The sequence below is a fragment of the Macaca mulatta genome, chromosome 1 (assembly GCF_049350105.2).
Source record: "Macaca mulatta isolate MMU2019108-1 chromosome 1, T2T-MMU8v2.0, whole genome shotgun sequence".
In the NCBI taxonomy this organism is placed as follows: domain Eukaryota; kingdom Metazoa; phylum Chordata; class Mammalia; order Primates; family Cercopithecidae; genus Macaca; species Macaca mulatta.
In genome coordinates, this window is record NC_133406.1 from 155,592,138 (window position 1) to 155,604,427 (window position 12,290).

Below are 12,290 nucleotides of genomic sequence, written 5' to 3' on the forward strand. Positions count from 1 at the left end.
CAGCACTTTCAATATGTCATGCCCCTCTCTCCTGGCCTTTAAGGTTTCCACTGAAAAGTCTACTGCCAGATGTATTGATGCTTCATTGTATGTTGTTTCTTTTCTCTTGCTGCTTTTAGGATCCATTATTTAACCTTGATCTTTAGGAGTTTGATTATTAAATGCCTTGCAGTAGTCTTCTTTGGATTAAATCTGCTTGGTGTTCTATAACCTTCTTGTATTTGGATATTGATATCTTTCTCTAAACTTGGGAAGTTCTTTGTTATTATCCCTTTGAATAACTTTCTACTCCTGTATCTTTCTCTACCTCCAAATTTGCCATTTTGAGGCTATTTCTTGGATCCTGTAGGCATGCTTCACTGTTTTTTATTCTTTATTGTTTTGTCTCCTCTGACTGTGTATTTTTAAATAGCCTGTCTTTGAGCTCACTAATTCTTTCTTCTGCTTGATCATTTCTGCATTAAGAGACTCTGATACATTCTTCAGTATGCCAATTGCATTTTTTCAGCTCCAGAATTTCTTTTTGATTCTTTTTAATTATGTCAATCTCTTTGTTAAATTTATCTGATAGAATTTTGAATTTTCTGTCTTATCTTGAATTTCTTTGAGTTTCCTCAAAAGAGCTATTCTGAATTATCTGTCTGAAAGGTCACCTGTCTCTGTTTCTCCAAGATTATGTCCTTAGTGCCTTATTAATTTATTTGGTGAGGCCATGTTTTCCTGGATTATCTTGATACTTGTAGATGTTCATCTGTGTCTGGGCATTGAAAAGTTAGGAATTTATTGTCATCTTCACTGTCTGGGCTTTTATTATCTGTCCTTCTTGAGAAGGCTTTCCAGATATTTGAAAGGACTTGGGCATTGTGATCTAAGTTGCATCTGCTTTGGAGGGCACCCCAAGCCTAGTAATGCTGTGGTTCTTTTTTTTTTTTTTTTTTTTTTTTTTTTTTTTTTTTTTTTTTGAGACGGAGTCTCACTCTGTCACCCAGGCTGGAGTGCAGTGGCGCGATCTCGGCTCACTGCAAGCTCCGCCTCCCGGTGTGGTTCTTACAGACTCATGGAGTTACCACTTTGAACAAGATCTAGGAGAATTCTCTGGATTACCAGGCAGAGACTCTTGTTCTCTACCCTTTTTATCTCCCTAACACATGGTGTCTCTCTCTCAGTCCTGAGCCATCTAAAGCTAGGGATGGAGTGACACAAGCACCCCTGCGGCTACTACCTCTGTGACTACACTGGGTCAGGCCTGAAGTCAGCACAGCACTGGGTCTTGCCTAAGGCCAGCTGTAACTACTCCCTGGCTACTTCCTATGTCCACTCAAGGCTCTGGGGCTCTCTAGTTAGCAGGCAGCAAAGCCAACCAGGCCTGTGTTCTTCCCTCCAGGATGGTTGAGTGCCCCCAGCACTCTGCTGGGTCCAGAGGTACTGTCCAGGAGTCAGGGACTAGAATAAAACACTTTAGAAGTCTACCTAGTGTTCTGTTGTGTCGCGCCTGACCTGGCACTCAAATTATAAGATGCAGTTCTTCCCGTTGTTCCCTCCCCTCCTTCAAAAGCAGAGGAGCCCTTCCCCATGGTCATCACCACCAGAGGCCCATGGACAGTACTGCCAGACTACCACTGATGTTCTCATAAGACCCAAGGTCTCTTAAGTCAGCTTGTCATGAAGGTTGTCTGGCCTGGGACTCATCCTTCAGGGCAGTGGGCTCCCTTCTGGTCCAGGGGAGGTCCAGAAATGCCATCCAAGAGTCAGCTCTTAGAATTGGGGACTCCAGGAGCCCACTTGTTGCTCCACCCCCCATAGCCAAGATAAACCTGAAGCCAACAAGTCTCAGAGGCTCACCCAAGGCCCTAGATGTAGTACCTGGGTATCACTGCTGATTATTCAGTGCCCAAGGGCTCTTCAGTTTGCAGGTGATGAATGCTGCCAGGACTGGGTTCTTCCCTTCAAGGTAGTGGATTCCCTTCTGGCCCAGGGTGTGCCTAGAAGTGTTGCCCAGGAGCTAGGGCCTGGAACAGAGGCCTTATGACTCTGACCCATGCCCTATTATGCTGTGGCTGAGCCAGTATCCAAGATGCAAGACAAAGTCCTCCCCACTCTTCTTTCTCCTCTCCTCAAGCAGAAGCAAGGGGTCTTTTTGGAGCCACTAGTTGTGCAGCCTGGGGTTAGGGGAGAGGTGACATCACCACTCCTTTAGCCGTCCTGGTAGTTTAGTAGATTGCATGCCCCTCCAGTCCACTGTCTCTGGGCCCAGTTCAGCACTAGGACTCGCCTAACAGTTGCAGTCCTTGTGGCCTAAATTGCCTTTCAAATTCACTTAGAGACCCAGAGCACTTTAGCCTGCAGTGATGAAGTTTGTGGGAACTCAAATTCCAATCACAAGGACCTGTGATTCCTCTCTGGCTAGGAATGGTTTAAATGTTCCCTCTGTGGGTGGGCATCAGCTGAATTTGGTCCAGTTTTCCTTTCTGCTCTAACTGGACAGCACCAAGTTTACTGCCTCACAATTGTTGTGCTTTCCCTCCCCCAGCAAGCAGAGGCACTCTCCGCTCCAGGTGGCCGCTGCTGGGGCTGGGGGAAGGGTGGTGTCAGTGATTCAGGACTGTTTTTTCTACCTCTTCAGTGCCTCTTTTAGCAATACAGAGTTAAAAGCAGGTAGTGCGAGTGTTCACCTGATTTTTGGTTCTTATGAAAGTGCTTTCCTTACATAGCTAGTTGTTAAATTGATGTCCTCTTGTGAGGGGATGATCAGTGGAGGCCTCTCTTCTGCCATCTTGCTCTACCTCCTGGGCTTTTGCAAGAACCTTTATGTCCTTTGCCTATTTCGCAAGGGTTATTTCCACGAAAACTAAATGATACATTCTAAAAATGCTTAAATAGGTCCACATAAACCATAACTGGTGGGAATATGCTGAAAATCAATGGGGGCACCACCATGAACCCCTTAATTTGGGAAACTTGGACAGTTTCCCCAAGATGCCTCACATACCTAGGTGAAACACAGGCAACTGATGTTTTGTTTTGTTTTATTTACTTGAGACAGGATCTCGTTCTGTTGTCCAGGCTGGAGTGCTGCGGCAAAATCATACCTCACTGCAGCCTTGAACTCCTATGCTTAAGTGAATCTAGTGCCTCTGCCTCCCAAGTAGCTGGGACTGTAGGCATGCACCACCACACTGGGCTGATTTTTAAAAGTCTTTGTAGAGACAGAGTCTCACTATATTATCCAGGCTGGTCTTGAACTCTTGGCCTCAAGTGATCCTCCTGCCTCAGTCTCCCAAAGTGTTGAGATTACAGACGTGAGCCACTGTGCCAGTGCCATCAGATGTTACTGACCAAGTGAGGGCACCTTAGGTGTGATAGGTAACAATTCATATATTAACTCTTGGGAATTCTTAACTTCTCTATTTTCTAAGTTAACACAATTAGAAGCCCTAACACTTTCTTCTCACATACCAGTGAATGGTCTTGCATACGTCCTTGTGTGTGAGGACCCCACTTTGGAGACCACTGCAGCAGGGGATAAAAACAACTTTCATGCCCCTTGTCAAGTAGCGTAAGGATCACATAAGCCAAAGGCAATAGCACTCTGGGCTGGTTAGCTTATTTGCTGACAAAGTATCATCACTGAAACTGGCGTGTGCATTTTCCTGAGGCAAAGGTCAAGAGCCTTGTTGTGTTCTCATAGGGGTTTATAACTCCAATAAGGTTAAGAATCACTGGTATCCGGTTTTGTTTTGTTTCAAAACTTCAGGCTTCCATAGACTCTTTGTCATTGTTTTGATAAAGCTGAAATTGCCCTTGATCATATGATAGCCTTAAACTTAGCCAGTGTCACACAGTCCTGATTATCTCTGGAGAGAGTAGGTTTTCTTAATGCCAACCTCATAGTCCTGATTATCTGTGGAGAGAGTTGGTTTTCTTAATACCTGACAGTAGCTTTGTTGTGCCTTCCTCCTGTTTTCTTATCACAGTACCAGTCTCAGCCTTCTTTTCTTTCATTTTCTATTCCAGCATCTCTGGCTTTTATTTAGCCCACTGTGTGGGTGGCTTTCTATTCTATTCCAAATCTTATTTTTATGCCTTCAAATACTATGCTTTTTTTCTTTGATATTTTGGTCTTTAGTGATGCCAGTATTAAGCTTGTAAAAATCCAGATCATGCATTTCCTATGGTTTAATGAAATATAAATAATTCATAAGAGCTGTGATTGCTCTTATTTATTTCATGCAATTTCAATTGCATGACAGCCCTGTAGCTGATGGGTCAGTGTAATTTAGATCTTCATTGATTTTGGTTCCTTAAGCGGTTTTATGGTACAGTTACTTTCACTTCTCCTGACTTACATTACCACAAGTTAGCAGCTCTATGCTTTTCTTAAATTGTTGGTGATTTTCATTTGTAATGGAAGTTGCAGTATTTCTCCTGTCTGCTGACTTAGTTTTTTTGTTTGTTTGTTGTTGTTGTTGTTGTTTGTTTTTGTCCCCCAGGCTGGAGTCCAGTGGCATATTCTCAGCTCACTGCAACCTCTGCCTCCTGGGTTCCAAGTGATTCTTGTGCCTCAGCCTCCTAAGTAGCTGGGATTACAGGTTTGTGCTACCATGCCCAGCTAATTTTGTATTTTTGGTAAAGACGGGGTTTCACCACGTTGGCCAGGCTGGTCTTGAACTCCTGTCCTCAAGTGATCTGCCTGCCTTGGCCTCCGAAAGTGCTGGGATTACAGGCATAAGCCACTGCGCCTGGCCTCTGCTGACCCAATTCTTGGTTATGAAGCTGTGGTTGTAGTTTAAGCTTCCTGTAAGACACCCAGCCAGGTGTTCAGCATCGCAAGGTATGTAGGGTAAATATGTGTTAAATAAAATAATGTTTTATTCCTATGATACTGTGTTGTCTCGTCTCTCTCTTTCTCTGTTTTAAAATTTTTTTCTCTCTTCACTTTGCACCATTTTTATACCATTTAATTTTTGTTATAGCAATAAGATATCGTGTTGTGTGTGTGTGTGTGTGTTTAATACCCTTCATCTACCAGGACAAACCTACAAATGGGGAAGAGGGAGGCAATAAAGAGCCCTCAGAAAAGTAAACTTTAGAAAGTTTATACATTTATATTTTCCTTGAAATATCAGAATTTTTAAATTAAAATTTCAATATCTTTTCCTCCCAAATGTACATATTATTTTAAAACTTAAGTTAGGTTTATTAAAAAACAGCTATCTCATCATGCACCTTTATTATTCATTATCAACTTTTTCTGCTACATGTCTATCATTTTATCATCAGTTGACTAATACTAGCCTATATTTCACCAGTTGGCTCATGTACTTTTGAGGGAAATGTTTTTCCTGCTAGTTTTTTCATTTTTCATCTTTCATGTTGCTAAAAGTATTACAACTGCTCTGTAAATACCCAGATGAAACAATTATGGAAGGATAGATAGCATAAATAGTGTAATACAATGAGTGATCTCATAGTCATTATCTGCTAGTTTGACCTTTTTCTTTTCTTTTTGCCTGAGACTTCTTAATAAAGTTTCTAAGGGCAATGCTCACATCAGTTATCATTTCTTTTCTTTTCTTTTTTTTTAATTGTACTTTAAGTTCTAGGGTACATGTGCATAACGTGCAGGTTTGTTACATATGTATACTTGTGCCATGTTGGTGTGCTGCACCCATCAACTTGTCAGCACCCATCAACTCATCATTTACAGTTACCATTTCTTGAACACTTAGTGGCCGCTCAGTCAAAGGAACCCAGCAGTCAGAAGAATTATTTGAAGCCTCTTGAAGCAATTGGGCTGCATCAAGCACTCTCTCTTTGCAGGACACTCAGATAATATTTCCAATATAACCCTTAACTCATGGTATCATACTTTTATCTATTCACATTTGCTCCTGGAAGGCAGGAAAATGTCTCCAGTAGAGCATGACCCACAAGGTATTCTTTTATTTATATTTATTATATATTTATTATATAAATAATATATGTTTATTATATATATATTTATATATTTATGACACTGCGTCTTGCTCTGTCACCCAGGCTGAAGTGCAGTGGTGCAGTCTTAGCTCACTGCAACCTCTACCTCCTGAGTTCAAGCTATTCTCATGCCTCAGCTACCTGAGTAGTTGGTATTGCAGGCATGTGCCACCACACAGGCCTATAATTTTTTTTTAAATTTTTTTTATTTTTAGTAGAGATGGGGTTTCACCACGTTTTCCAGGCTGATCTTAAACTCCTGGACTCTAGTGATCCACCCACCTTGCTCTCCCAAATACTGGGATTACAGGCATAAGCCACCATGCCTGGCCAGTATTCTTTAAGTATTTGATTAAATGCCTTGTTTTACGCCACTGTTTTGAGAAAACAACCTCTTTGTCCCTTTTCTTTTCTTTGATTTGGAACCACTCTGGCCTTCTCTGTAGTCCTATAAATTTGAGGACAGGCAGTTTTGATGCCTTTGGGCCTAGAATCTTGGCTCTCTTGTTCCCCTTTCCTGAGGCCACAGAACGGAAGCTGAGTATACTTGAATGGTGGCAATTGGCTGTTACTCATGTAGGTATCCGCCAAGATTGACCCAGTTCTTGCTCTCCTTAACTCTTCAGTCTTTTAAAGGTACTTCTTTACCCTCCTCAAGAAGTATGTATTGTATCTAGGATTTTTCTTTTCCTTCCTTCCCTCCCTCCCTCTCTCCTTCTCTCCCTTCTTCCTTCCCTCCATCCCCTACTTTCTCTCTCCTCCCTCCCTTACTTTCTCTCTCCTCCCTCCCTTACTTTCTCTCTCCTCCCTCCCTCTCTCTTTTTCCTTCCTTCCCTCCCTCCCTCCCACTTTCCCTCCCTCCCTCTCTCCCTTCTTCCTTCCCCCTCCCGCTACTTTCTCTCTCCTCCCTCCCTCTCTCCTTTTTCTCCTTACTTCCCTCCCTCTCTCCCTCCCTCCCTCTCTCCTTCTCTCCTTCCTTCCCTCCTTCCTTCCCTTCACTTCCTCTCTCCTTCTTTCCTTGCTTTCTCTCTTTCTTTCCTCTTTTCCTTGCTTTCCAGCAGGATAATTCTGAATAACTTAGCCCTCTAATCCTAGAAACAAGATATTTAAAAATCTATTTAGAAATAGTAAATTATTAACAACTGACAATAAGCCTTAAAATGGGCATCCCCTTTTAGGATTCTTTTAGATTTGTCAGTCAAGGCAGATAACATAGATCATCAGTCAGTATAAAAATATGTCACTTACATATTTCCAGTAAAAAGATCCTTAAAAATGACCCACAATTATAAAACCTTTCCAAGAAATGAGTAACTCTAATAATTAGCATAACTTACTAGAATTTATTCTTTACACTTACCATCAATATACTTCCTAAGGCAAGAAGTCAAACTCAAACTGGCTTAAGCTATAAAGGGTATTTGTTGACTCAGATGGAAAGACTTGGGATGGATTACTTCAGGAACAGCTAGATCCAGGAATTCAAGTATTGTTATTAGGCATAGTGTCTGTCTGCCTGATCTTCTGTGTTAGCTGCAGTCTCTGGTAAGCTCTCCTTTGGTGGTGAGATAGATTTTAGGAACTCCGGACTCACAGTCTGTGCTTGAAGTCAATGATCTCCAAACTTTGTTGATTATGTACCTAACAGTAAAAGTTGAGCAGAATAGTCCCAACATGTATGTATTTCTTTATATATGATATGCTACTAGATACTACTTTTGTGTGTTATATAATGTATATTCTTTGTTATGGTATACGTATGCTGTAAGTTATTTGCTGTGTTGTATGTATATTCTATGTTATACTAATTATGGAGTTCAATTTTCAGTTTTTAATGTAAATAATAAAATAAAAATACTAATATTTTTTATACTCCCAATGGATTGTTTTCTGCACCCCACTTTGGGGACTACAATAACAGTCCTGTAAACCATCTCTCATTGGTTCTTTTTGGCCTACCCTGAGTCATGTGCCCATTCCTGAGTCCAGAGTCCTTGAAATAGTAAAAGCAAATTTTTATTAATGTAAAGTGACAAATATCTGACTAGGCTTAAATTGAGAGATGCTATTTATCTTTGTGAAGCTATTTATATTCTGGAATCACTGATACTTTATCCAAAAAAAGGGTCATAGTCCTTCTCTCAGTACAGAGTTACAGAACAAAGATTCTCTTCTTCCATAACAATCTAATTCCATTCGTTTATACTAAATTTCTGTAATGTCATACCTGGAGTATCATGAAAATGTCCTGTCTGGTTTTTGTTCATATACCCACTCACATACAATTCATACATACACACTCACACAAACATAAACACACATACTTTCTCTAGTGACAGGTGAATGCTCTATGTTAAGAAGTAGGAATTGATGAGTCTTGTAAGTAAAATCCAATTTTTATAATTCTTGAGATTGGCTGTTTTTTTAATTTTGTTTTTAATTTTTAATTTTTTGAGAGAGAGTCTCACTCTGTCACCCAGGCTGGAGTACAGTGGCGTGATCTTGGCTCACTGCAACCTCCACCTCCTAAGTTCAAGCAATTCTTCTGTCTCCACCTCCCTAGTAACTGAGATTACAGGGGCCCGCCACCACACCCAGCTAATTTTTGTATTTTTAGTAGAGATGGGGTTTCACCATGTTGGTTAGGCTGGTCTCAAACTCCTGACCTCAAATGATCTGCCCGCCTCAGTCTCCTAAAGTGCTGGGATTACAGGTGTGAGCCGCCATGCCTGGCTGAGATTGGCCATTTTGAACAAGATTGGTGGCTGTGTGGAAAAGTAGGAGGTAGAGGGTCTGGAATAATTTTTCATGTAGTTTTAGAAATGGGAGACGGTCCCTGCCATAACTAGAGTTCTTTTTTATTCTGTGTTCATAAAGAGGCTTTTCAGTGTATGACATGCCATATGTACCAGCTCAAGTTTAGGGAAAGCAAGTTACTTCTAAAGGAGCTGAAGGAGAGGCTTTCCTGGGTATTTAAAATTAATCTTCTGTGGCAGAAATGCAATGGCACGTCATGATTCTGAGATGAAAGAAGAATGTCTAAGGGAAGACCTGAAGTTTTACTTCATGAGCCCTTGTGAAAAATACCGAGCCAGATGCCAGATTCCGTGGAAACTGGGTTTGCAGATTTTGAAGATAGTCATGGTCACCACACAGGTAACTTACATTATTATTTCATTTGATTTTTCCCTTACCCCAAGACAAAACTCTTTTCATGTGTTCTGTACTTGACTTTTGTTCTGAAAAGCCCAGACTCAAGTTCCTAAAACTAAAATTATGTTGACTCTGGAGACCAGAGGGTAGGTTGAAGTTCTGTTTAGAAGACAATCTTAGTAAGAGATCCTGAGGTCCTCTCTGTACAGGTTCTGTAAATGCTGAATCAATGTCGATCTGTAGTGAGGGGTTTCTATGTCTGAGTGACACACATTTGTGTTCTGGAACTCTCTTTATACATTATACAATACAGCTTATTCAAATATACTTTCAAAATCTGCATTTTTTTGTCTTCAGACTTACAGAATCCTAAGTTTTCCTTGTATCATATCAATGTGCTCTATCTAAGTAAACACTGATCCCAGGCACTATCAGGATTATACAAAAGCTGCATTTAGACCTTTTGTTCAAGTTCATATTGTTGAGCTCTTTATTACCGGTATCAAAACAGCCATCAGAGTTTTCCTCTAGTTTTGGGGCCTGTATTGCTGAACCAGTATTGGGGAGGCTTCTCTATAGGTCAAGGGTCCCCAATCCCTGGGCCATGGACCTGTTAGGAACCAGGCTGCACAGCAGGAGGTGAGTGGTAGGCAAGGGAGTAAAGCTTTATCTGTTTTTATAGCTGCTCCCCATGGCTTGCAGACTGCCTGAGCTCTGCCTCCTGTCAGATCAGTGGTGGCATTAGATTCTCAGAGGAGCGCAAACCCAGTTGTTAACTGCACATTCAAAGGATCTAGGTTGCACACTCCTTATAAGAATCGAATGTCTGATGATCTGTCACTGTTTCCCACCACCCTGGATGGGACCTTCTACTTGCAGGAAAACAAGCTCAGGGCCCCCACTGATTCTACATTATGGTGAGTTGTATAATTGTTTCATTATATATTACAATGTAGTAATAATAGAAATAAAATGCACAACTAATGTAATGCATTTGAATCATCCTGAAACCACTACCCACCCACCCCCACCCCCACCCGCTCCAGTCCCTAGAAAAATTGTCTTCCGCAAAACCAGTCCCTGGTGCCAACAAGGTTGGGAATCATTGCCGTAGTTAACTATATTTGAAACACATGCCCTTTTAAACTGATTAGAGATATGTGGCTCTATTGGCAAATAATCATTCTGTTATCAGTGTAGAGGTGTGTAAAGATGTTATTTCTGGGACATAAAAATAAATACTTAAAAATACCTTTATGTAGTTTTAGAAATGGGAGAAGGTCCCTGCCATAACTAGAGTTACTTCTTTATTCTGTGTTCATAAAGAGGCTTTTCAGTGTATGATATGCCATATGTACCAGCTTAAGTTTAGGGAAAGCAAATTACTTCCAAAGAAACAACAAGGTTGAGATGCAAAGACATTGTTAAATGTGTATGCGTATTGTTAGCTTATTTTCATTCTCATTCTTGGTTTTGAAGTTTTAGTCTTGGCAACCAATAATATATCTATTCTGGTCCTGTCCTTAGAATTTGCAGTGTAGGAATATAGATCAGTTAATTAGGCTGCTTCTGGCTTTGTCTTATGCCTACCTTTCTTATCCATATACATTCAATGCTAGTATCACCTTAATTTTTCGTAGAATAGCCTTTATTGTGTCACTCTCCTGTTCAAAACCCTACTTCCTGTAATCCCAGCATTTTGGGAGGCCAAGGTGGGCGGATCACGAGGTCAGGAGATTGAGACCATCCTGGCTAACACGGTGAAACCCCGTTTCTACTAAAAATACAAAAAATTAGCTGGGCGTGGTGGCGGGCACCTGTAATCCCAGCTACTGGGGAGGCTGAGGCAGAAGAATGGCGTGAACCTGGGAGGCGGAGCTTGCAGTAAGCTGAGATCCGGCCACTGCACTCCAGCCTGGGCGACAGAGTGAGACTCGTCTCAAAAAAACAAAAAAACAAAACAAAACAAAACAAAAACCCCTACTTCCCAAGAAGAAAATTTCACCTCTCTAGCCTGGAATTCAAAGAGTTCCAGTCTCCTTCAACTTGTCTTTCCAACAAGTTTTCATCTGCTGTTTCCTACCCAAATCCCAGTCAGACAGGCCAACCCAATGATTCTCTTCCACATCCTGTTTGTTCCTCCAAATCCAGGGTGACTTTTTCTCCCTCACCTTTCAGGTACTATTTGAAGTCCCATCTCCCCCACTGGGCCTTGCCTGACCATCCAGCACATGGTTTTCTTTAGTACTTCTTCCTGTCTACATGACTGATTTTATTTTTTATTATTTTTTCAAGGTGGGGTCTCTCTGTGTCACCCAGGCTGGAGTGCAGTGGCACAATCATAGCTTACTGCAACCTCGAACTCCTGGGCTCAAGAGATCTTCCCACCTCAGCCTTTTAAACAGCTGACTAAAGGCACATGCCACTGCACCTGGCTTTTTATTTTATTTTTGTAGAGATGGGGTCTTGCTTTGTTGCCCAGACTGTATTTGAACTTGTGGTTTCAAATAGTCCTCTCGCCTTGGCCTCCCAATGAGCTGGGATTACAGGCCTGAGCCACTGTGCCCGGCCTACTAATTTTACTTTAAATAACAAAATATTTCTGGGAACTATACTTTACTTTTCATATGGGCATACCCTGTTTCCCCTAATAAAATTGGGAAGGATTAAACTTTTGTTTCCATATAGGATCATTCTAACAAATTTTGCTATTTGGGTGATATCTAATTGGAGCAGATTTCTTGTTTACCATTCCTTGCATAATATCTCACTTTTCCCTCCCTCTCTTTTTCTGTTTTTTTTTTTTTCTTTTTTTTTTTTTTTTTTTTTTTTTTGTGCTCCATCCTCAAGTCTAATGGGATGGGTATGAGGGCTGATAAGAAAGAAAAAACTTTTTAAAATTCTTACTCTGAATTCTGCAGTAATTTATAATCTTGAGGGAGGTGTCTACATTCTTTTGCTAGTTCTACTCTTTCTCTCCCATTTCTTTTGTACATAATTAGAGCAGTATCTTGTTTTTACCTGGTACAGAATATTTTATCCTACATTGATTTCATAATGAGGCCTTAAATTCACAATCTTCGCCAGACTACACTTATAAGTAATTATTTTTCTGTCTTGTATCATACTCTCAGCAAATCTTAATGTCTAATTAGTGGGAC

At 40.9% G+C, this 12,290-nt stretch overlaps 1 protein-coding gene across 3 annotated transcripts in view; it reads left to right on the plus strand.

Moving 5' to 3' along the window:
- MCOLN2 (mucolipin TRP cation channel 2) overlaps positions 1-12,290 on the plus strand; it is a 72,806-nt gene that overhangs the window by 20,153 nt on the left and 40,363 nt on the right. For 2 of the 3 annotated variants that reach the window (XM_001107980.3, XM_077953469.1), the window contains exon 2: positions 8,973-9,132. In XM_001107980.3, the coding sequence (XP_001107980.2) occupies positions 8,973-9,132 (160 nt within the window). Of the gene's footprint in view, positions 1-4,694; positions 4,832-8,972; positions 9,133-12,290 lie in introns of those variants that run through there. The other variant, XM_077953462.1, reaches the window with a different exon arrangement.